General features: G+C 48.2%; 1 protein-coding gene across 1 annotated transcript in view; it reads left to right on the top strand.

Annotated features, from left to right (window-relative positions):
* The first annotated feature begins 6 nt into the window (after window positions 1-6).
* LOC307076535 (transmembrane protein 198-like) overlaps window positions 7-26,361 on the top strand; it is a 45,570-nt gene continuing 19,215 nt past the window's right edge. The window contains exons 1-2 of the mRNA XM_079737573.1: window positions 7-185; window positions 25,939-26,275. Of these exons, the coding sequence (XP_079593699.1) occupies window positions 26,092-26,275 (184 nt within the window). The 5' untranslated portion in view covers window positions 7-185; window positions 25,939-26,091. The remainder of the gene's footprint in view (window positions 186-25,938; window positions 26,276-26,361) is intronic.

The following is a 26,361-nucleotide window of genomic DNA, read 5'->3' as shown; positions in this document are numbered from 1 at the left end:
CGACTCCCGGGGGAAGCGCAGACGCGTTACCGGCTAAAACAACCCAACGACCGGGCTCTCCCGCGTGCGTGACACGGTGAGGGTGTTACGCGCGCCGTGATTTCACGTCGTGGACGTCGTTTCCAGTCGTCGCTTCACTCGAGATGCACCAGCAGCAGCGCGCCGCGCGCGAACTACGCGCCAAGGTAAGAGACGTCGCCTCTAGCGCAGGGGCGGAATACCTTACAGAGCTACAGCGCTCTTTATCGTCATCCCCTGATCTTTGGCGCGTCTCTGCTCTGAGTTCATCCTCACCCTGTCATAATGAGGGTGGGTGTTCACGTGTGTGTGTGTGTGTTTATGTGTTCATGTGTGTGTGTGCGGTGGTCCACCGCCTCATCGACCGGGGCGCAGACATGTAGGCCGCCGCTTGGAGGCCGCGTCTGATGGGGAGGTTGTCACATCCGTCCCGGCCTGGACGTCAATAGACCTCACGGTCAGGGCGTCTCTGGTCCGTGTGTGTGTCTCCACACCCATCGGCTGCTGTAGTTATCTTAGTTAGTGTAATAACGCGGTGATTCCTCCAACTACCGCGATCTCTGAGCATGTAAAGATGCTGGTTTGATGACCGGTTGTCTGTAGGTCTGGCCTTGCCCATGGGCAGCGGGAAGGCATTCAGTTCAACCAATACTCTGGATTTATATATCTATATCTGTATTTGAAAGGGAGTCTTATATTGTGTATTGAGGACGAACTGGTCCCTCTGTTGGAATTGATGACGCTCACCCGTGACGTCACTGCGTGGAGATCACGGCAGGTGGATGTCCCGGACAAAAGGTGTGTGTGTGTTCAGGACTCTGTGTCGCGTGGCATCCCAGGATAAAGCGGAGTATGGCGGGCAGTCAGCGGCCCTACCGTTGTCCTGATAGAAACCACGCGATGATCACAACACTGTAGACTACTGAACTGACCAATATGAGGCGAGATACTGGGTCATTATTGGCACATTTTTGATATCTGTGCAGAAAGTGATTCCTCCCTAGAGGTACTGGAGAGGTCGTCTGAATACAGACGGACCGACTTAAGTTTAACGTCTGAGAACGTCTCGCTGCTGACATGCAGATTAAGTCGTGGGATTCTCAGGTAACACTAAGCACTTTACTGAGTCAGGGAGGGGGGGAGAGAGGGAGACAGAATAACGAGTAAGTGTGGAAGAAGGAAGCAGTAACAGAGAGAGAGAGAGAGGGAGGGGGGGAGAGAGGGAGGGGGAGAGAGAGAGGGAGACAGAATAACGAGTAAGTGTGGAGGAAGGAAGCAGTAACAGAGAGAGAGAGGGAGGGGGGAGAGAGGGAGATAGATTAATGAGTAAGTGTGGAGGAAGGAAACAGTTACAGAGAGAACAGGGGAGAGAGGGGGGGAGAAAGCGACAGAGAGAGAGAGAAGGTGGAATTCTTGTGATGCGATGGAGGAGAAAGCTTGTTTACTGTTCTGCGTTCCAGGTTAAACGTGCCCTGACTCTAGTCCTAACTAGTTCTACCACTAGTTACCAGACCACTACAAGGTGATGGTTAAGGAATCCCAGCATCTCCAGAAGGGCTTTAAAGGGGTAGTTCGGAAGTTAAGACATAGGGCCTGATTCCCAAGTTAGCCTTGGTGTTCTTTATCATTGGAGACAGTTTAACACATTTCATTCAGTCCTTCTAGTTGCAGAGTTCGCTCGTGCTAGGCTAGCGCACGGCAACGGGCAAACTCTGCAACTAGAAGGACTGAATGAAATGTGTTGAAAACTGTCTCCAATGATAAAGAACACCAAGGCTAACTTGGGAATCAGCCCCTATGTTCAAAATTCCGAACTATCCCTTTTAATGAGTGTGTTTCTACTGTGTCCACATGTTGATTGGAATCCTTCACACACACTTGTTCACAGCTCACTGTGAACAAGTGCTCAGACAAAAACCAGCTGGCCTGGTTTGTGTCTGAGCCAGTCACAGGCTCAAAGAACTCTCGCCTGCAGACACACATCTGTTGACTCAGATGTGATGGACCTGAGCTATGAACCAGGCTCTGGTCTACAGGAGGTTAAGACCTGAGCTATGAACCAGGCTCTGGTCTACAGGAGGTTAAGACCTGAGCTATGAACTAGGCTCTGGTCTACAGGAGGTTAAGACCTGAGCTATGAACCAGGCTCTGGTCTACAGGAGGTTAAGACCTGAGCTATGAACCAGGCTCTGGTCTAAAGGAGGTTAAGACCTGAGCTATGAACCAGGCTCTGGTCTACAGGAGGTTAAGACCTGAGCTATGAACCAGGCTCTGGTCTAAAGGAGGTTAAGACCTGAGCTATGAACCAGGCTCTGGTCTACAGGAGGTTAAGACCTGAGCTATGAACTAGGCTCTGGTCTACAGGAGGTTAAGACCTGAGCTATGAACCAGGCTCTGGTCTACAGGAGGTTAAGACCTGAGCTATGAACCAGGCTCTGGTCTAAAGGAGGTTAAGACCTGAGCTATGAACCAGGCTCTGGTCTACAGGAGGTTAAGACCTGAGCTATGAACCAGACTCTGGTCTAAAGGAGGTTAAGACCTGAGCTATGAACCAGGCTCTGGTCTACAGGAGGTTAAGACCTGGGCTATGAACCAGGCTCTGGTCTACAGGAGGTTAAGACCTGAGCTATGAACCAGGCTCTGGTGTGTGGGACTGAAGTGGTCCTTCTCAGCTCCTAGTATTCCAAGGTTAGAGTGTATCAGGTCAGAAGAAGACATGCCTGGGTTTAGTGTGTGTAGTGTGTTTTGAGTGAGTGTCTAGTGTGTGCCTAGTGTGTGTTTAGTGTTTGTCTAGTGTGCGTTTAGTAGGGGTGGGAAAAATAATCGATTCTTCAATGCATTACGATTCTCTCTAGGACGATTCCATTTCGATGCAAATTAATAATCAGATATCTTTTTTATTATTTGTTCGCCTGCTGCAACATTCTGTTCGCTATAGAGAGGGATAATTTTAGTAATTTTAAATTTTTTAAATTTATCTTCAGTGTGTATTGGCCAATCTGAATTGTCTTGACACGATTGCGATTCAGCCTACGCATAGCATGCACGCAAACTCACAGCCAGACACAAGAACTCTAATTCAAGAGCAGCTTTTTCTTTAATGACATAGAAAAGAAAGATTCGAAAGAAAATAAAACTGAAACCTATTTTTTTAAATACTTCCATATTGTGTTGTAATGCAAGTTGCGTTGATTATTGCATTGTTCATAGAAAGTCATATTTGTGACAAAAGCTTTCTCTCTAATAAAATATTAGATAAGTTCATTCATTCGTTTTTAATGATCATCACAAAAGTAGGAAGTGATTAGCAAACTCTGAGTAGCAAACTCAGATTTATATATATATTTTTGAAAATCACACATAGAAATGTACTTAAAAAAAATAGTTGCATCGAGATGCATCGATAATCGCTTTAGAATCGAATCGTTGACCTCATAATCGTAATCGAATCGTGAGGTGCCAAGAGATTCCCACCCCTAGCGTTTAGTGTGTGTCTAGTGTGCGTCTAGAGTGCCTCTAGTGTGCGTCTAGTGTGTGAGTAGTGTGCATATAGTGCGCGTATAGTGTGTGTTTAGTGTGCGTCTAGAGTGCGTTTAGTGTGTGTTTAGTTTGTGTCTAGAGTGCGTTTAGTGTGTGACTAGAGTGCGTTTAGTGTGTGTCTAGTGTGCGTTTATTGTGTGTTCAGTGTGTGTCTAGAGTGCGTTTAGTGGGTGTTAAGTGTGTGAAAGACTTAAAATTCACCTGTTCAGAGTTCACCTCAACTCTGCATAGCTACCCAGCCCCTTCCGGCCACCATTGTATGTTGTACGTCCTGGCACTTTATGTCCGCACTTATTGTACGCACTTAATCTACATTGCACTTATTCATAGTACTTAATTGTGTAAACATCTGCAGTAGCTGCTAGCATTGCTGTACACGGGGAATGGGTTAGCCTAGCGATTGTTAGTACTTGCACTTGGTTCTATGACCATCTTTACTGTACTGACAGCGATATATTATTTCACTTCTTATGACAAATGTACTTATTGTAAGTCGCTTTGGATGAAAGCGTCTGCTAAATTTAAATGTGATGCTAGGGGATTGATGATGTGCAGAGCCTGGCCTCATGCCCTCTGTGACCCGGTACACGTGCACACTCTCATGACACACGTGCACGCTCTCAAGACACACTTGCACACTCTCACAGACTCACGTTCACACTCTCACCAACCCACATGCACGCTCTCACAAACTCACGAATCCACGTGCACACTCTCAAATGGGCCGGCCGTGAGGACCACGGTCATCTGCCACCGGCTTCGGTGTGGTACATGTGGGACTGGAAATGCCAATGATTAACGTGAGAGTCTTGATTGGCAGGGGGTCTCTCTCTCAATACAATCGCTCACTCACTCGCTCATTCGCTCACTCACTCGCTCAATCACTCACTCACTTGATTCACTCACTCAGTGTGTATGTTGTGGCAGCGGAGGAGAGGGATGTAGGGAGGAGGTGAGAGTGAGAAACTAAAATATGAATCATACATACATTTGTATTCTTCTAGTTAAGCGTGAGCATCCATGTTTTCCAAGCTTGAACGCACGCAAGTCGGAGATGACACGTTTCCCGTTCCGACTTCCCGCATCCGACCGTTAACAAACAGCATAACACCGTAGTGTTTTAGGTTCTCTTTGTGGTAAATGAGCAATGTGATCGGATATATATATATATATATATTAGGGGTGTAACGGTACACTGAAGTCACGGTTCGGTTCGTACCTCGGTTCAGACATCACGGTTCGGTACGAGTTCGGCACAATGAAGGGAAAACAAAAAACAAAAATGCAGAAGGCTATTCTTTCAGGTTGTACCACCTAGTGTCATACAGTCTCTCCCCTGAGCTAGCTGCAACAGCCTGAACTGTGTAATTTAAGATGTAAACAGTAAACAACAAGTACCCCACATCATCTCCAGACTCCATTCGTAACTTGTAAACACAATAAGACAATCAGTTATAAAACTGAAAATGCAGCATGTCTTATTTATGAAAGTGCAAAGTACATATAATAATAACAAAACAGCCACTAAGGCTAGAGCCAGTCCCATAATGAGCTTTCCACAAACGTGCCGTTTTTTAGAGGCGGGTCAAGGAGGAGGGTGGGGGTGTGGCCCTGAGCAGCTTGCGGCCACGGTACCATGCGCTCTGTTTACAGTGGATGTATCGCAATGGCGAGGCGCACACAGCCTTTGGCCGTGTTCTGTAAATATTCTAGAACGCACAGGCGGGAGGCCTGGAGCTCTGTATCTAAATAATATCATATTGTACATAGATATCTATATCATATTATATATATTATCACGGCCAAAAGCTGTGTGGTTCTCCAGACGATATACAGAGACGTCAGAGAACCCGACGTGTTATGCGCCATAACACTAACAGCAGAACGGTTATCTAAATAACAAAGAAGTGTACAACACTTGCGTTACAACACTGCTATCTCTGACTGACTCACTCACTGACGTGAGTGAGTCATATATATATATATATATAATGGACAACACCATCCTGGTTTCCTGTTGTCGTTGTTGTGCTACTGAGAGTGAGGCAGCCAACTGCCTGTAGCGTGTGTGTCTCTGTGTGTGTGTTCCTGTGTCTCTGACGGCAGACGGCTGATGAATCACATATTCTTTATTCCCTGGTGAAAAACACCACACACACAGGTAAACACATCCACAGACACACACACATTTTGGTAAACACACACACACACAGACATTTAGGTAAACACACATGTACAGACGCACACACACACACACAGGTTAACACATCCACAGACACACACATATAGGTAAACACACACACACATTTAGGTAAACACGCACACACACACAGGTTAACACATCCACAGACACACACATTTAGGTTAACACACATGTACAGACACACACACACACACACACTCACACACAGGTTAACACATCCACAGACACACACATTTAGGTTAACATACATGTACAGACACACACACACACACACACAGGTAAACACATCCACAGACACACGCATTCAAGTAAACGCACGCACGCCCACACGCACAAACATGCACGCCAAGCGGCCTGCAGCTCACCCACACACACAGCACGCGTGAACGCACGCACACACACACGCACGCACGCACGAGCACACACGCGCACGCTGACGTTTCAAGACAAAGGCGGTGCAGGACACAGCATACATACACACATACATACAACCCTCCCAGGTGAGACGTTCTCTCTATAGACTGTAGAAATTGCAATAAAAGAAGTGAAGAGACAATTTCTCACCTCGACAAGCAACGGCAGGTCGTTCATTTTGTCATATAAAAAACGTTAAATTCAAACATCGCGCCGACCGGCATATCAACACACAAGTTGTTGCTCAAATGCTCTAATGTTATGCGTTGTAACATTATAGGCAAAATGTTATTATATTATGCGCTCGTAAATTTGTTACATTATCGACTCGTGTTTCCACATTATTGCTATGGGTTTAATCACAACTAGAGGTTGAGCGGGTGCAACATGTGTGCGGAAACTCTAGTTAAGGTAAACACACGTACAGACACACACACACACACACACACACACACACACACACACACACACACACACACACAGGTAATCAAAGACACAGTCAGTCAGTAATTGGCGTTTCCCAGACAGACATTCTGGAATTGTTAGGGTTAGGGTTAGAGTTATTTGGCGGCTGATGTCTTGTAGCCGAGAGGTTTTATATATCTTTATATATATATAGATAATCTATATTTAACCTGAACTCCCTGGAAGATATGACAGCTCTGGGACATGACACTGTGTGTGTGTGTGTGTGTGTGTGTGTGTTTGTGTGTGTGTGTGTGTGTGTGTGTGTGTGTGTGTGTTTTCCTGACAGTTATCTCACGCGTGTGCATGTAGCTAGGTCTTGCGTGTCTGCATGTATATAAATACATCAGTCACTTCCGCTCCTCCTCCTCCTCCTCTAACAGCCTGTCTTACCCTACGTCACCTCCTCCTCCACCAACAGCCTGTCTTACCCCTCTTGCCCACTGCATCCGTCCGTTAACGGACATCATTGACTTTGAATGGGGCGTAGCCGCAGTGCATTGTGGATCCATCCGTTCCGTTGGATCCGTCGGCTCCGTCAAGAAAGTTGAAAAATGTTCAACTTTTCAGGCAGCGACGGACCCGTCATCCAATCAGACCGCGTATGCTCGGGATTGGCTGACGTAGGCCTCTGCAAAGACTGCTCCCCCATCCGTCAGCCACGCCCCGTCATCCGCTGACGGACGGTGCAGTGGCTAGACGGTGTTACAGCCTGTCTTACCCTACGTCACCTCCTCCTCCTCCAACAGCCTGTCTTACCCTACGTCACCTCCTCCTCCTCCAACAGCCTGTCTTACCCTTTTTCACCTCCTCCTCCTCCAACAGCCTGTCTTACCCTACGTCGCCTCCTCCTCATCCAACAGCCTGTCTTACCCTACGTCACCTCCTCCTCCTCCAACAGCCTGTCTTACCCTACGTCACCTCCTCCTCCACCAACAGCCTGTCTTACCCTACGTCACCTCCTCCTCCTCCAACAGCCTGTCTTACCCTACGTCACCTCCTCCTCATCCAAAAGCCTGTCTTACCCTACATCACCTCCTCCTCATCCAACAGCCTGTCTCACCCTACGTCACCACCTCCTCCTCCTCCTCCAACAGCCTGTCTCACCCTACGTCACCACCTCCTCCTCCTCCTCCAACAGCCTGTCTCACCCTACGTCACCACCTCCTCCTCCAACAGCCTGTCTTACCCTACGTCACCACCTCCTCATCCTCCTCCAACAGCCTGTCTCACCCTACGTCACCACCTCCTCCTCCTCCTCCAACAGCCTGTCTCACCCTACGTCACCACCTCCTCCTCCTCCTCCAACAGCCTGTCTTACACTACGTCACCACTTCACACACCACCGCCGAGCCTTGGAGGGGGCGGGGCTCTGACTCACCACCGCCCTGAGGGGGCGGAGCAGTGGAGGGGGCGGGGCTCTGACTCACCACCGCCCTGAGGGGGCGGAGCAGTGGAGGGGGCGGGGCTCTGACTCACCACCGCCCTGAGGGGGCGGAGCAGTGGAGGGGGCGGGGCTCTGACACACCACCGCCCTGAGGGGGCGGAGCAGTGGAGGGGGCGGGGCTCCGACTCACCAATGCCCTGAGGGGGCGGGGCTCTGACTCCCGCACACGTGGTGATGCATGCTTGTGTTGCAGGTCAAGGCGACAGGTTGTGTTGACCTGTGTGTGTTTGTGTCTGTTTGTAACCTGTGAGTGTATGTGCGCGACTGAAACTTTATTCTACATCAACACAACACAGCGCCTGATTGGTTGATCACATTCTAATTTCTGTAAATAGCTGCTGGGGGTCAAAGGTCAGATCCGTTTAGCGGTAGACAGAAGGTCATGTGACTAGACCCTCATCGTCATGACACCACACAGAGTCAAACGATGAGCAGATGCAGCGTGGCGCCGCGGGTCACTCGCTATGTAGGTCAACGCCGAGCTAGCTCTGTAGCTCTGTAGCACCAAGCTAGACCTAGCTCTGTAGCACGGATGTAGAGCTAGCTCTGTAGCGCCAAGCTAGAGCTAGCTCTGTAGCTCTGTAGCGCCAAGCTAGAGCTAGCTCTGTAGCACGGAGCTAGAGCTAGCTCTGTGGCGCCAAGCTAGAGCTAGCTCTATACCGCTGAGCTAGAGCTAGCTCTGTAGGGCTGAGCTAGAGCTAGCACTATACCGCGGAGCTAGAACTAGCTCTGTAGCACGGAGCTAAGTCTGTAGTCTCATGCTAGTCTCTGTAGCTCTGTAGCCTTATGCTAGTCTCTGTAGCTCTGTAGCCTCATGCTTGTCTCTGTAGCACAGAGCTAGCTCTGTAGCCTCATTCTAGTCTCTGTAGCTCTGTAGCCTCATGCTAGTCTCTGTAGCACTGAGCTAGCTCTGTAGCCTCAAGCTAATCTCTGAAGCTCTGTAGCCTTATGCTAGTCTCTGTAGCACGGAGCTAGCTCTGTAGCCTCATGCTAGTTTCTATAGCTCTGTAGCCTTATGCTAGTCTCTGTAGCTCTGTAGCCTTATGCTAGTCTGTGTAGCACAGAGCTAGCTCTGGAGCCTCATGCTAGTCTCTGTAGCTCTGTACCCTCATGCTAGTCTCTGTAGCACGGAGCTAGCTCTGTAGCCTCTTGCTAGTCTCTGTAGCTCTGTAGCCTCATGCTAGTCTCTGTACTATGGAGCTAGCTCTGTAGCCTCATGCTAGTCTCTGTAGCCTCATGCTAGTCTCTGTAGCACGGAGCTAGCTCTGTAGCCTTATGCTAGTCTCTGTAGCTCTGTAGCCTCATGCTTGTCTCTGTAGCACAGAGCTAGCTCTGTAGCCTCATGCTAGTCTCTGTAGTGCCATGCGCTGCAGGCAAAGGTTGTTGTGTCTCTGCTCTGACTCCCCTCGTATCAGCTGATGAGAGGGAGGAGTTACATCACAGACAGACAAACAGCAGACGGGGGGATGGGGGGGACCGTGTGTGTGTGTGAGAGAGTGTGAGTGAGAGAGTCAGGAGAGGACAGTAGAGAGAGAGAGGGAGAGAGAGTTTGTGTGAGGTATGTGGTGTGTGTGTATCGGGCTTGACTTTATTGTGTTTGGGTGTGCGTTCATTGTGTGTCTGGATGCGCATGGTGGGTCCTGCATATTTTTGCTTTTCATTTCCTCTCTTTCTCTCTCACACACACGCCAACACGCACACACACACAGAGCCGTTGATTGGCTGCCAGTCTGTTGCTATGGGAGATTATACCGCTCCCCCATTGGCTGGTGTCCTGGACCAACTCCTGACTCCTTTGCCCGGTCTCCATGCCAGGCAGCATCCCACCGGCGTCATGGCAACAGACAGGAAGTAGGAGAGGAGAATGAGGGAGGATGAGAAGCTAAGCATGGTTTTGTGTTGTTTTGTGTGTTTTGCATTCTGTGGTTGTGCGTCGGAGGATGATCCTGTGGTACAAGACACACACACAGATCAACCCCTAACACACACACACACACAGCGATCAACCCCTCACACAGAAACACACACACACAGCAATCAACCCCTAACGCACACATACTTACACAAATGAGAGGCTCTGCAGCAACATTGTAATCCGATATAAAAGATTATTATGATTTATAATGTGTGTGTTTGTGCACATGCACGTAACCGTGTTTGATTGTTATGTTGAAATGTGTTGAATGAATCTGGACACACACTCACACACACACGGAAAAGGACATCAGTTGTAGAGAGGGAAGGGACAGGAAGTCAGTGACAGGATGTGAGGTCATCGTCAGGTGAAGTCTGAGGGATGAAAGAAGCTGGAGAAAGCCGAGGGCCGCGTTCCAAATTACATACTTTTTCCTTTTTCTTTGTAGCACTTCCTTTGCCTGTCGTTACAAAGTGTGTACTGCTGCACACATTGTGCAGCATCTGGACAATAAGACAATTGAGATGAGCTACAGGTGATTCACTGATGATCACACCTGTGTCTCAGTCCATGTTAGAATAGAATAGAATAGAATAGAAACACTAATTGGCACACAACAAAGTTGGTGGTATTTTTTGTAGCTCAGTCCGGTCGGGGGAGAGGGGATTAATAGCGGGAGGGGATAAATTTAAAAAAAAATTAGAAGAGTTGCAAATCTTCAGGAGTCTAATTGCTGAAGGGTAGAAGCTGTTGTTGAAGCATGTCGTTCCAGTCTTCAGAGATCTATAGCGTCTTCCAGAGGGCAGAAGTTGAAAGAGATCATGGCTCGGATGTGAGGTGTCCCTGATGATCTTGGTTGCTCGGTTCAAGCTGTGTTCAGCATACAGAGAGTGGACTGATGGAAGGTCAAAACCAGTGATGTTGGAGGTTTTGGTGACAACTCTGTAATTTCCTCTTGGTGCGACTGTCAGAGCTCCCATACCAAACGGTGAATGAAGATGTGATGATGCTTTCAATGGCCAGGACCATTAACAGAACTGTGAAGATTGCGGCTGACCCCTCCTATCCTGCCAATAGTCTGTTTAATCTTCTCCCCTCTGGACGGCGGTACAGGGTTATTATGTCCTAAATATCACGCCACCTCCACAGGTTTTTCCCCCAAGCAATAGCCCTCCTAAATAACTCTTAAACTTGGACTCCATTGCACTTTAATTTTATTTAACACTGCAATATCTCCATTCCTATTAATGTATTGCTCATAATGGTACTGTTTGTCCTTGTATTGTGTTTTTGTCTTTCTGTTTTACTGTGTGTTGCCTGCATGGAGAATACCAAATCAAATTCCTTGTATCTGTATACATAGCGAAATAAAGTTGAATTACATTTAATGATGGCTTTGTAGAAGAACACCAAAAGGTTTTTGTTGACATGAAACTTTTTCAGTTGTCTTAAGAAATGAAGCATCTGATTTGCCTTTTTGATAAGGTGGGTGGTGTTAATGTCCCATTTCAAATTATGGCTGATATGTGAGCCAAGAAATTTAAAGGAGTCAGTGAAGGTTATAGGCTAATCACATATAATAGACGGGGCTTTTTTAGGCCTCCTTCTCATATCCACAACCATTTCTTTGGTTTCTGAGGCGTTAAGATGGAGCTTATTTTCAGTACAACAGTCAATAGCCCATTTCACCTCCTTGTGGTACTGGGACTCATCATCGTCACTAATGAGGCCGATGATGGTGGACTGTCATCTGCATACTTCAATATTTTGACTGATGGTGTGATGGTGAGCTCTCATGTCATTAGTGTGATGGAGAACAGAGGGGGAGATAACACACAGCCTTGTGGCGCTCCATTGTTGAGGGTCAGAGGGCATGATGTTGTATTGTTAACCCTGACTGATTGAATTCTACCCCTCAGGAAGTCCAGTATCCAGTGACACAAAGCTGAGTTGATGTTCATGGCTTGTGGGCTAGAGAAGAGGATGAGTGGATCAACGGTGTTAAAGGCTGAGCTAAAGTCAATGAACATCAAGCATGCATAGGTGTTGCTTGACTCCAGGTGTTGCAGTATAGAGTGAACTCCTAGGTTGATGGCATTTTCCACAGATCTATTAAGAGACTGGTAAGCAAACTTGTAGGGATCCATCAGCAGTGATACTATGGTTTGAAGATGGGAGATTACTACGCGTTCAAACACCTTGATAGCCACTGAAGTGAGGGCAACGGGCCTGAAGTCATTAAGCTCAGTTGTTTTTGTTGTCTTCGGGACCGGAATGATGGTAGAGGCTTTAAAACACTGTGGAACTACACACTGCTGCAGAGAGGTGTTGAAAATGTCAGTGAAGACAGGGGCCAGTTGATCTGCACACTGTCTAAAAACAGCTGGGGAAAGCTGATCTGGTCCTGCTGCTTTCCTGGCCTTCTGTTTTTTAAAAAGTTTGCACACCTCTGCCTCCTTGATGACAAAGGGAGAAGTGGGGGAGGTGGGAGGAGAGGGGAAGACTGCCGATGACTCAAACCAGGAAGCTCAGGGTCCTCATCTGGTGGTGAAGTAGGCCCTCTTTTGAAATTGGTCATCTCCTTCAGACTTTTCCAGACTGACCTGGGGTTGTTGGTGGCAAGTTGATGCTCCAGTTTCAACGCATAATCAGCTTTAGCTTTTCTGATAGCAGAACGAAGTTCATACTTCGCAGTCTTATACTCCTCATTGCCTCCTTTCTTAAATGCAGAACTTTTTTCCTACAGAGCGCAGCAACCTTTTTGGTTATATGACTTGACGTATTTGGTCCGAATGCAGTCATCTACGCAAAACCGGACGAATGACGTAACAGCCTCTGTGAACTCGTCTAGGCTGACACACGAGTGTTTAAAGATGTTCCAGTCAGTGCATTCAAAGCAGCCTTTCAGCGTATCGATACCATCTGTGGACCATACTTTCACGATGTTGGACTTCGGCTTCACAGATTTAAGTTTCTGATGATACTCCGGGTCGAGGAAGAGTGTTGCTTGGTCAGACTTTCCCAGCAGAGCACTCGGGAATGTACGGTAACCCCAAGTGGTGTAGCAGTGATCCAGAATGTTATCTCCTCTTGTCGGACATGTCACCTGTTGAGTGTAGTTTGGTAGCTCGTCAGACAGATTGCAGTCATTGAAGCCCCCCAGAACTATTACGGTAGAGTCTGGATGTGATGTTTCAGTTGCGGCTATATGTTGTGCTTAGGTGGCAGTGATAGCATTGGCTTGTGGTGGGATGTAAACACCTATTAGCACGATATATGCAAACTTTCGTGGTAGGTAAAAGGGTTTGCATGTGACAATAAGAAACTCCAGATCCGGGGAGCAGAACTGTGTTACAATGGTAGAGTAGGTGCACCATCAAACATAGACTAGGAAGCATACACCACCGCCCTTAGACTTGAGTGATAGATTAGCCGACCTGTCTGCCCGGTATGTTGAAAAGCCGGGAGGAGTGACCGCCACATCTGGGGTGTACTCATCCGGCCAGGTCTCGGTCAAGCAGATGGCAGAGCATGTCTTGTACTTCCAGTTGCTGTGGGTCTGAAGTAAAAGCTCGTCCATTTTATTCTTGATAGATCTTACATTGGAAAGCAGCAGAGCTGGCAAGGCTGGACGATAGGGCCGCTTTCTGAACCTGGCGATGGTGACGGAGCATCTCCATCTATGGTCACTCTTTGAATGTCCAGGTGTTTTCTGACTCTGTACCATAGCCCCTCTTTTGCGCCTCACTCTCACACTCACTCCAGCTCTGGTTCTTCGTATATGCCTTCGTATCTCCGCAGGTATATTGGGCGAGGAGCGCTTGCAGCCGTACGGTACCAGGTCAACATGTGTCTCAGTCCGTATTACGCTACCAGGTCAACATGTGTTTGTTTGCATCCTTTTTGTTCTATGTGGTGGTGAAAGTGGGTAGAGCTATATGCTCGGAATCACGTCTAGGGTGTTTTGAGGGTATCTGCATAGCAGGGGCTTTCAGACCCACTGGTTTACAGTGAGGAAATACCCCCCGCCGGTAATCACACGAAGACTAGGGAGGAGATGTATAGTTAGCTTTTGGGGGTTATCTAGACTAGGGTAGGGGAAGCTCCAGTGTTCGTTTTAGCTAATACTTACATTGCTACCTAAATAGCACCTTGTTTTTTGGTTGGCTCAGGTTGCTATTGTTGGAGCAGTATGGCTTCTATGGTAGAGGAATTTGTTCGGTCTCCTTCTGAGACATTGCTTGATAGCAGCACGAAGGATCAGCTTTTGTCAATTGCAGAGTATTTCAAGATTCAGATTGCAGCCACTCGTCTGAAGGACACCATAAAACGCATCCTTAAGACAAGTTTGATGGAAGAAGGGGTTCTGGCTGCTGATTATGGTAAGGAGTTACCAAGTACAACTGTTTCAGCAGGGGTTCAGCAGAAAGAGCTGCTGTTGTTACAGATGAAAAATGAGAAGTTCAAGCAACAAAGGGAGTTGGAGTTTAAAGTAATGAAACAGAAAACAGAACAGGCAAAACTTGTAATAGAACTTTGTAAACTGAATCTAGTTAAAGAAGGTAAATGGAAATAACTGATATAACTAGTTCTGGTGGTTTGTCTAGGATGGATTGTACTAAGAATCTAAGATTGCAGCCTAAATTTGATGAGAAAGACCCAGACACTTTTTTTTCTATGTTTTAGCGTCTTGCTGATGCACAGAATTGGCCTGATAGTGAACGCTGCTTCAATGCGTTTTTACAGGTAAAGCCCAAAAAGCATATGCAGCAGAACAATGCAAAAGGTATAAAATGGTAAAGGAAGCCGCCTTAAAGGCTTATGAATTAGTTCCGGAAGCATACAGGCAGCGATTCAGAAGTTGGAAAAAGGTGAGAAGCAAACTCATGTGGAGTTTACAAGTGAGCTGGTGACACATTTTGATCGTTGGTGTTTGGTATCCAGTGTTGTTTCCTTTGAAAAACTGTGTAACCTTAATGTTATTGAACAACTTAAGCAGTCTAGCTTCATAGGTACTTATATCAATGAGCAAAAAGTTAAAACTCCTGAAGAAGCGGCTGAAGTCGCGGATGAATACGTTTTATCACACAAACGTATCTTTGGGGAGCAAGGTCAACAACGGTTTAGATTCAGAGTTAGCGGGGAGAAAGATGAATCAGATTTCAGTCGTGGTTCTTCACAGGGAGACCAACGGCCATTTGTTAACAACGGACCTATTACAACTTGTAATTATTGTCAGCGACAGGGTCATTGGAAGAATGAGTGCCCCTTGCTAAAATTAAAAAGGGTTTTAGTACATGGCCTGCTAAATCTGCTGGGTTAGCTGTTCCGCTTAGTAGCAGAAGATCAAGTACTGATAAAATTGTGTCTCCGTATCAGATGCAAACTAAAATGTTGAGTGCAGCGGAAATTGCTTCAGGGTATGCTCAATTTATATCAGATGGTTTTGTGTCCCTAGTTGACAGCATTGAGAAGGTTCCTGTCAATATTTTGAGAGATTCTGGGTCATTATATACCTTCAACAGGGAGTCGGTCTTGTATTTCTCTCCAAACTCGGACACAGGGAGTTGTGTTCCAATCAGAGGATTGGGATTGAACACTGTTTTTGTGCCTGTTCATACAGTGTGGTTGTCCTGCAGTTTGGGACAGAGGGACGTGGAGGTTGGTGTGCGTCCAGCATTCCCAGTAGATGGTGTTGACATTACTTTAGGCAATGATTTTGCAGGAGCATGTATGTGGCCTGATGCATCAGCTTCTGATGTGACCTCACAGGATGTTTGTGTTTCATCGCCTGTAGGGGCACAGGGGTCTGAGGTCCCTGAGCAGTCAGTGTCTCCTGTGTGCATAGTAACTAGTTCTATAAGTGTGCTGCCCAGTGTTGACGTGTCAAAGGCTGATGCAGGAAAGGGTAAGGATGACGAATTTGCATTAATGTGGCCAACTGATCTTGTGTCTGTTTCTCATGCAGAATTCGTGAAGGACCAGAACGATGATCTTTCAATAAAATAACTGTTTGATCGGGCCTTGTCTTCTCGCAATGTGGGAAACAACTCTGCAGTGTATTTTCTCCATCATGATCTGCTGATGAGGAGGTGGATCCCTCATGGTGAGAATTTGGCTGGGGGTTTAGTGGAGCAGATTGTGCTTCCAGTGAAGTATAGACAATCTGTGATCAAGATGGCTCATGAAAATGTAGCTGGACATATGGTGGTGAGGATGACTTATGATCGTGTACTGCGACATTTCTTTTTGCCCTCGTCTGAAACAAGAGATAGCTGCATACATTAGGACCTGTCATACGTGTCAGTTGACAGGCAAACCAAACCAGTGAATTACACCTGCTCTCTTACATCCTATACCTGTGATAAGTCAACCATTTGAACATTTGATTATTGATTGTGTTGGCCCGCTACCTCGGTCAAGATCGGGTAGTCAGTATTTGTTGACTGTGATGTGTCAGGCAACCAGGTATCAGCTGTTTATCCACTGCTCACTATTTCTGCCAAGTCAATGGTTAGAGCCCTTAGCAAGTTCAATTCTGTGTTTGGGATCCCCAAAGTAATCCAGAGCGATCAAGGCTCAAATTTCACATCTCGGTTGTTTGCCCAGGTCCTCCAGCAACTTCATATTAAACATAATAAATCGTTTGCATATCATCCTCAAAGTCATGGTCCACTTGAGCGATTTCATCAACATTTAAAATCATTGCTCCGTGCTTACTATACTAAGTTGAAGGTAGACTGGGAATACTGGGTTACCTTGGCTCCTGTTGGCAGCCAGAGAAGTTGTGCGGGAAAGCACATGTTTTAGTCCGAATGAGCTTGTGTTTGCACACACTGTGCAGGGTCCGTTAACTATAGAGGGCCCCCTCAAAATTTGATCACCTTTGTCAATGGCTTTAGGCAGAGACTTTTTGAAGCAGGTGTGCTGGCTAAGGAAATATTGGAACTCGCTCAGAAAAAAATGAAAAGGCTTCATGACCATAAATTTGAACAACGCCAGTTCTGCCCTGGAGATCAAGTTTTAGTATTTTTGCCAATGGTTGAATCACCATTTCATGCCAAGTTTTTTGTTCCTTGTTCAGTTCTGAAACAGGTTTCGGAGCAGAACTATCCGATTGACATGCCAAACAAAAGAAAATCATCGAAAATCTGCCATGTTAATCTGTTGAAACCCCATCATGCTCGGTTGTTGTCGTCTGATTCACCGTTGAATGTGGGTAATTCCAAAGCATGTGGCAACCCCTATCTCTTGGTAAGCACGGTTAACCCCTGTAAATTCCAGGTATTGACAGAGCTTGAGGAGGAAGGAGATGTGTCAGAGGATGGGGTTTTACAACCTTGCCTAAAGAATTCAGAGACACTGTGTAACTTGTCTGACTCCTTGGGACATTTGGAGGACAGTAAATGTGATCAGTTGGTAAGCATCCTTCAGTCCTATCCATCTCTGTTTTCGGACACGCCTTCTCGCACTCACTTGATTGAGCATGATGTTGACGTTGGGGATGCTCAGCCCATTAAACAGCGCTTTTACCGGCTTCCTTCTGACAAGAGAGAGGTATTAGATTCTGAGGTAGACTATATGCTTGACAATGGTATTGCGGAGCCATCTTTTTCTGCTTTGTCTTCGCCATGTCTGCTGGTGAAAAAGACGGATTCCACTTTTAGGCCTTGCACTGACTTCCGTAAAGTTAATGCTGTCACAAAGCCTGACGTATATCCACTTTCAAGGATGGAGGATTGTGTGGATCAAGTCAGGGCAGCAAAATATGTCAGCAATTTCGACCTTTTAAAAGATTATTGGCAGGTTCTGTTGTGTGTGAAAACACTGAAAGAACTACGAGAGCTGTGACATGTTTAACTGTTTACTTAAACTTCCTCGAACACACACAGACCGGAAACCAGCATCGGTCCTATCAAAATAAGGGCACACTGTAAAACACTGTCATGCAGACATAACATTTTCCCCCCTCCCCAGGGGAGACACAACTCACATCCCTGAGTGAAACACAATAATAATTAGAAAACCCGTAGTAGGCATCCGTCGGATTACATTTGTGAATAACTTCAGTCCAGCCTGAACAAATCGTTACAAGACTATTTTGAACCTGACCAGACTCAGTAACTGGAACAGTCTGGATGAGCTTAGAACCTGTAACACATATTTGATTAACAGTAGTATGAACAGTAGCGTGATTAGGAATCTACAACATAGTCCCTGAGGTAGCCCGGTTTGGCGCGGGCATGGACTGGTCGTGCTGCTGGATCAACTGGGCCTCCAAAGTCCGGATCGGGATCTCGACTGACTTCCAGTTCTCCACTTTGCGGAGGCGGCGTGCATGCCACCGCGTTCCGTCTGAAAGGAGAGGTGCCGACCAGAATGACGGGAGCTTATGGCCCCGTGTGGACCTCCAGACCCTGACCCAATCCAGAATGGTGAAAGCTGGGGTGTTTGGCCCTATGGGACCGGTCAAAACGCTGTTTAGTTGCCTGCTGTCGTGCTGAGACTCGGTCGCGTAGCTGGCCAGCTGTTTCCCGCTGGGCCCCCTGTGATGTCAGGTGAGCCGGAACACGCAGGCGATCCAGGGGCAATGATAGCTCACGCCCTAACGTCAGGAGTGCTGGTGAGCTGTCCGTTGTAGTATGCGGAGTAGCTCGGTAGTGCAGCGGGGTCCGCAGGAGTGCTGCTGAGAACTGTAATCCCTCTGCTAAGTGAGCTCTGATACCGTTCTTCAGCGTCTGATTCATGCGCTCCACACCCCCATCCGCCTGAGGGTTGTAGAAGGCTGTGCGTATGTGTCTGATTCCCCGCTCACACTGATTGTCGCGGGCATGCCCCAAAGAGCAAAAAGCACCTCCAGAAAGTCAATGACTTCCTGTGTGGTGACTGACCCAGTAGAGACTGCCTCTGGCCACTTAGAGTACAGGTCATAGGCCACAATGAGGAATCGTTGGTGATGTGGGACGCCACGGACCTCCCCACAAATGTCCATTTGGATGTGCTCCCAAGGCCCAGCTGGCCACTGCAGTGGCTGAAGGGGATGAACTGGTGGGGGACCGGTCTTTCCACTCACCAGGCAGGCTGTCCAGTCTCTCACCATAGCCTCTACATCTCCATCTATGCCCGGCCACGAGACCACTTCCCGGCAGCGCTGCTTGACCTTGACAATGCCAAGGTGGCCTTCATGAGCCACGGACAGGACACGTGTCTGTAGGGTGGAGGGTATGACTGTGCGATGGCCCCTTGCAATGCAGTGGTCATTCCAGCAAAAAAGTTCATCCTTAAAGCGGCGAAAAGGCGCCAGGCTGTCTGGTTGGCCGGAGGCTGGAGGCCACCCAGAGTGGATGAAAGTGCGGAGCCGTGAGAGCACTGGGTCCTGTTCGGAGGCCTGTTGGAGCTCTTGAAGTGACACTGTGGCGTCGAGAGGGGAGTGGAGGTGCTGGATGAGGTCCAGGTCGCCGGTGTCTGGATTCGGGTCCACAGCTGGAGGTGGCGTGGAGCGTGACAGTGAGTCCGCCACCACATTCTCTCGTGCCGGTGTGAACTGTAGCGTGAAATTGTACTGGTGAAGCCTCTCGTACCATCGGTGGATGCGCAGAGGCCTGTGCCCAGAACCGGACGTTGCGAGCAGGGCTGTAAGTGCTGGGTGGTCCGTACGTAATGTGAATGAACGGCAATACACGTACATATGCCACCGCTCACACGCCCAGACGCGGGCCAGGGCCTCTCTCTCCCCCACGGAGTACTTCTGTTCTGCTGAATTAAGGGCTTGGGAGGCAAACGCAATAGGTCGCTCCGTGCCGTTGTGGAGCTGAGACAGCACAACCCCTACTGCGTAGTTGGAGGCATCACAGGTGAGAAGCGTTGGGCTGGATGGGTCGAAATGGGCGAGTACTGGAGGCGCGATGAGCTGGGCCTTCAGCTGTACGACCACAGCTTCGCAGGCGGAGGAGCAGCCGGAGTGGGGCAGTGGTGGAGGAGTACTGGGGAAGAAAGTGCAAGTAGTAGGCGGTCATGCCAAGGAAAGAGGCAATTTGGGCAGGGCTGGAGGGCATTGAATGGCCTCCACGTTAGAATGAAGTGGGGTGAGGCCGCCTGGGCTCAGGCGAAACCCCACAAACTCCACTTCAGACACAGAGAAAATACATTTCTCCCCATTCAGTGTGAGGTTATGAGAGGCCAGTGTGTCGAGCACCCGTGTGAGTCGTTGGTCATGGACGGCAGGTGTTGATCCATGTACCACTATGTCGTTCAGAAATATCACCCACCCTGGGATACCAGCGAAGATGGTGGACATTATTTTCTAAAAACAGCTAGGGGCGGTGCATAGGCCAAAAGGGACTTGTCATGGGTAGATGTGTTGGAGCGACTTGAACGAGATGGAAAAACACTCGATGGATAGGATGGGATCTTTTATTTATCCCAATTTAAGGCCCTTAAGGCGATAAAAAAATAGAACAAAAATTAACAAAAAAACAAAAAAAAATCTATATATATATACATAAGGTTGACTCGCGTACCAAATAGGCTTGAGAGTCACCAAAAAAAAACATAAGTCAAAACTTCAAGAAACCGGACCTTTAAACAAGTCAAATACAGGAGAGCAATATTCAGGCATAAGTCCTTTCTCCATCAGCTCCCCCGAACCACTGTTGAACGTCGGCCTAAGTAGGCCTAACCCCCACTGCTAATTGGTGCATACCAATTTTCCCGTTGCGTCAGGGGTGTTTACCAGAGCAGTTACACAACAGCTTTAAAACAGCTTCCGTTCTATCCTCAATTAGCGAGAAACAATTAACCATGTAAACTGTGCACCATTGCTATATTTTGGCATAGCCAAAATGTACAAAGACAGCAATAAAAATAAATATAATAACTCGGGGTCACTTCCAGTTTACCCGGAAGATTTGACGTTGATATAAACCCTGGTGACGCGGTGCTCCAACCCTCATATAAACATAAGACGAGTGGTCATTGCGACAAAACAGGTGACGTTAATGGTAAATGGAATCAAACAGAAAGTTGTAATGATGGTACTTGCAAGATTGTATTAAACTGTCGTAGTGCGTATGATAAGGGGGCGGGCTGAGGGGAAGCGCGTGAAGCTAGCTATGATGTCAGCTCGGTAGCTTTCTCGATTTGCAAGTCTATTTCCAACGCTCTTCCAAGAGTCAGATCATCCGGTGACATAATTAACTATCATTTCCTCCTCCATATCACCGAACTTACAGAAAACGGCTAAGCTGTGGAGGTCGGCTTTATAGTGTTGGACTGACTCACCTGCATTTTGGTCGGGCCTCGTTATCGAGACAATGCACGAGGAGTGCTCTCCGTCCTGGGTCGCTGGCTTCGTCCAGTCCGAGAGCTGCGATGTATGTCCTGAACGACTCCAGCCAACGAAGCCAAGGTACCGGAGGCTCGCCTGGTAGTGCAAGGAAAGGTGTAGGTGGTGGGAGTGCAAGCTCCATCTTCGTCGCAAATGTTGTGTGTGAAAACACTGAAAGCACTACGAGAGCTGTGACATGTTAAGCTGTTTGCTTAAACTTCCTCGAACACACACACAGACCGGAAACCAGCATCGGTCCTATCAAAATAAGGGCACACCGTAAAACCGGTTCCCTTTTCTAAAAGAGCTCAAGAGGTTTGCTCCTTTATTACCACCTCTGGTTTATATGCTTACACTGTCATGCCATTTGGATTGCGTAACGCGCCAGCCACCTTCCAAAGGTTAATGAATAGAGTTGTGTCTGGATTGTGTGGTTGTGCGGTGTACTTGGATGATGTGGTCATATACAACGACACCTGGAACATCTAACCCGAATGACGGCATTGTTAGACCGACTGGTTTGGGCACGGTTAACTATCCATCAAGCCAAATGTGAGTTTGCTAGAGCCACTGTGATATATCTGGGAAAGGTGGTGGGACAAGGTGAGGGGCGGCCTGTTGGGGCAAAGGTTACAGCCATTGAAGTCTACCCAGCCCCTTCCACCACAGCAGAGCTCATGAGATTCCTGGGATTGGCAGGTTATTATCAGTGTTTCTGTGCTAACTTTTATTCTGTAGCGGCCCCATTGACAAACCTGCTTAAGGCTAGAACCAAGTGCAACTGGTCACCTGAGTGTCAGGCAGCTTTTTTTAGGAAGTGATGCAGCAGCTGTGTTCAGCTCCTGTCCTGGCTCCTCCTCAGCTGGGGAAACCTTTCCAGTTGCAGACAGATGCCAGCAATGTTGGGGCTGGGGCGGTTTTATTGCAGTCAAATAGTAACGGTTGTGAAAGACCTGTATGCTCCTTTTCGAAAAAGTTCAAGGAGTATCAGCTGCATTATCCAGTAATAGAAAAGGAAGCTCTTGCATTGATTTGGGCTCTCCAACATTTTGATGTTAACATTGGGGCAGGTGCTCTGCTGGTGGTGTACACTGATCACAATCCATTGACATTCTTGAGGTCTCTTCAAAATCCGAATCAGCGGTTGATGAGATGGGCGTTGTTTCTACAGACTTATCACCTGGATATTCGACATATCAAAGGCCAGAATAACGTAGCCGCTGATACTCTTTCCCGTGCACCATTGTCTTAGCTACACTCTCCTGCTAGCATTCATCCCTGTTGTGTGCTCCCTAGTTATAAGGTTGCTGGGTCTCAGGGATGCCGGAGGAAGGAATGTGAGGACAAAAGTGTTGATACTGATACAATGTGTGTAAGGATTGGGCACACCTGAGCATACAAGGTATCCCAAGCTTGTTTTTTGGTTAATGTTAGGTATGTAACTTATGGTTCCACCATGTAACATTTGTTGTCTTTCAGGTTACGGGGTGAACCTCGTTCTTATGGAGGGGGATGTGACAGCCCTCTGGCACCTCCTGATTGAGTGATCAGTGTAATGACTAACACCCATGTGGGCTGATCTCTCCAGCTATATAAACTGTAGGAGTCAGCCACTTGCTCTCTCTCTCCTTTGACGTATGGTTGGTTTAGGGTTTTTGGTTATTTTTCTAACTTCGTTCAGTGTTTCACTATGGGAATCGCCTCGGCGTGACCTACTATGGAAGCTCCAATTACACCACGTCTGTCCTTGACAGACTGGTCGGACTTTGCCACGGGGCTCCGCGTCCATATCGGGCAGGGACCCTCACCCAATGTGCATAGCTTGTATGGGCATTAAACACGCTCAAACTTCGCTAGCTGACCCGCATTCATGCACTCACTGTGCATCACTGCCGGAGAAAATACTGGAAAGGAGGCTGAGGGTGACAGTGGCTAACAACCAGGACCCTTCCATGGCGGTTACCACTGCTAAAGCCTCAACGAGCACCCATCAGTCCCAAGCCACAGCTAGCTGGGCGGACATGATGGAGGCAGTATCCCTGCTCGTGTAATAATACAACTCCTGGCGGGCGAGCCATGGCCTCTTCCCCTGCGCAGGGATCTTCTCTCCCAAGCACGTGGGGAAATTTACCATCCGCACCCAGACCGCATAGCGCTCTGGGCTTGGCCCGTGAGAGGTGGAACTTGAATGCTGCAGGCCTACCTGCACAGGTCGTTGACACTATTCAGAATGCAAGGGCACTTTCCACTCGCCAGCTTTACAGTGGCACGTGGCGGGTTTTTGAGGACTGGTGTGACTCGAGGCACGCCATTCCATATCAGTGTTCCGTGGTGGACCTACTGTGTTTCTTACAGGAATTGTTGGAAAAGGGTAAGGCTTTTTCCATGATTAAAGTATACCTAGCTGCCATCTCAGCGTGTCATGTTGGCTTTGGGGATAAGTCTGCAGGGCAGCATCCCTTGGTCTGTCGCTTCATGAAGGGGGTGCGACGCAAGCTCCCAGTTTCCAGGCCCCTGGTCCCTTTGGGGGATTTATCAGTGGTGTTAGACGCCCTGTCTCATCACCCATTTGTGTGAGCGATTTACAGGCATTGTCTATCCGTCCTTCCTGCTTGCAGTTTGGTCCAGGGGCCTCCAAGGTCTGCCTACGGCCCAATCCAGCTTTTGTGCCTAAGGTGGTTGTGTTGGCCTATGGGTGTCTCACAGTGGAGCTGTCGGCGTTTCACCCGCCTCCTTTCACCTCTGCGGAGGAGCAGAGACTTAACACATTATGCCCAGTGCGGGCACTGCATGTGTATGTGAGCTGGTCGGCTGCTTTTAGAAGAGGGGATCAACTGTTCGTGTCTTGGGCCACTCCACATAAAGGCAAGCCTTTGTCTCATCAAAGGCTGTCCAACTGGATTGTAGAGGCTATATCTCTTGCTTATGAATGTAGGGGCTTGCAGCTTCCCCATGGCTTGAGGGCCCACTCCACAAGGGGTATGGCTACTTTGTGGGCCTTATTCAGAGGGGTGTCAGTACATGACATTTGTGCTGCGGCGAGCTGGGCTACGCCTCACACTTTTGTAAAGTTTTATAGACTGGATGTCTCAGGGCCTTCTGTGGCACAAGCAGTGCTGGAGACAGTCTCACCAGGTTCCATGTAATATTACTGCCTGGTGGAATTTGCATGGCTTCGGGAGGCATATGCAATACGGGAGTGGTCTATATCTCCCATAGTGAAACACTGAACGAAGTTAGAAAAATAACTTTGGGTTACTTAAAGTAATCCCTGGTTCTTTGATAACAGAGTGAGGTGTTTTATCAACGCGTCCCTCCTTGCATTTACACAGAAAGAAACCGGTATAGAATGGTGTGAGGAGGGATGGTCAACTGTATAATTGCAGGGGGCGGGGCCCCGTGGCACAGTACGACCTGTCTGTCAAGGACAGACGTGGTGTAATTGGAGCTTCCATAGTAGGTCACGCCGAGGCAATTCTCATAGTGAAACACCTCACTCTGTTATCAAAGAACCGGGGATTACGTTAAGTAACCCAAAGTTAACTTTGCTTTGCACATACATCACATTCTCCACTCATCCACACACAGCACTCATTACTGATTACTGATTTACACGCATCATTTTAACTTACTTTACGTTAGGCTGGTTGAATAAACTATGGTTGTTAAACTTAAAGCTATGTGTGGTCTCCTCCTTGTCATTCCCTTGAGTCGGGCTGTGACAGTGTGAATGGGTGTGTGTGAACCGTTGTGAGTTGCTCTGTGTTGAACTCCGGACGGTCTAGACCAGTCTGGGAGTGTGATGTATGTTCCATGAGCCCCCCCCCTCACAGACAGGTTGCATAACGAACGGCCGGTTTGACCTAGAAACCCCCCCACACACACACACGGAGAGACACGCATACACACACGTACACACATTCACATGCACATGCACACACACACATACACACACACACACAGCTTCACATGCACATGCACACATGCATACGCACACAAACATACACAGACACACACACTTGACCTTCACCTTGATGGATTCCTACTGCTGCAGCAGTGGAAAATCGTCCTGTCTTCTGAACCTCTGTTCTTCATGTATCTAGCAGTGGTGGTGGTAGCAGTAAGTCCTCCGTACTCTGAACAGAGGCTAGCCTCGATTAATCTGAGCCTCACCATTTAGGCCTCCGTACTCTGAACAGAGGCTAGGGTTAGGGTTAGGGTAGGGCCAGAGGCTAAGCTATCACAGACAGTGGGGAGTCTGATTGTGTAAAACATGTTTGCGTTGATCCTGTTGCTTCTGGCGTCGGCCTTTAAACCACAGAAGAAGAACACAGATTTGACTAAACCAATGAGGCTAACATCAGGAAGTGGGGAATCGCTTGGCCCTTGGTTCTACAAACATCCTTACTGTACCCACAGAGATATATTGTTTCTCTTTCTTCTGACTAATGGACTTATTGTAAGACGCTCTGGGTTACAGCGTCTGATAAACGCCCTCAATGTGAACATTAATGTGAACGAATCAGGAGACGATTTGACATCATCACACCTGATTGTCAGTAGAAGAGCCTAATCCATCTCTTCTCTTCTCTCCCCTCCTCCCCCCTCAGGTGGCGTCATGCGGCTGAGACGGTCTCCCTAGTGCCCTCCCCCATCCGACCCGATCCCTCCCCCCTCCTAACACCCAGCCCCGCCCCCATCTCTCTCAGGAGACCAATCGCGTTCCTCCACCGTCTCCAACTCCAATTAACCAATCGAGCACCATGACGACGGAGAGCCTGACCACATGGGCGGGGCTGACAGAGGGGGCCACGGCCGGCGGGGAGGCGGAGCTTCTGCGGCCGGTGGGGGCGGGGGTGTGCCAGAGCCCGGGAGGGCGCCACCGCGTGGTTCCATCGGTGGTCTGCGCCGTGGGGGTCCTGTTCGGCATTGTGTACTGCTTTTTCGGTGAGTCGGTCTGCCTGTCTGTCTGTCTGTCTGTCTGTCTGTCTGTCTGTCTGTCTGTCTGTCTGTCTGTCTGTCTGTCTGTCTGT

This window comes from Pollachius pollachius, assembly GCF_949987615.1.
Source record: "Pollachius pollachius genome assembly, chromosome: 6".
Taxonomy (NCBI): domain Eukaryota; kingdom Metazoa; phylum Chordata; class Actinopteri; order Gadiformes; family Gadidae; genus Pollachius; species Pollachius pollachius.
The sequence above is the reverse complement of the archived record's forward strand: the minus strand, read 5'-3'. Positions and strand labels throughout refer to the sequence as shown.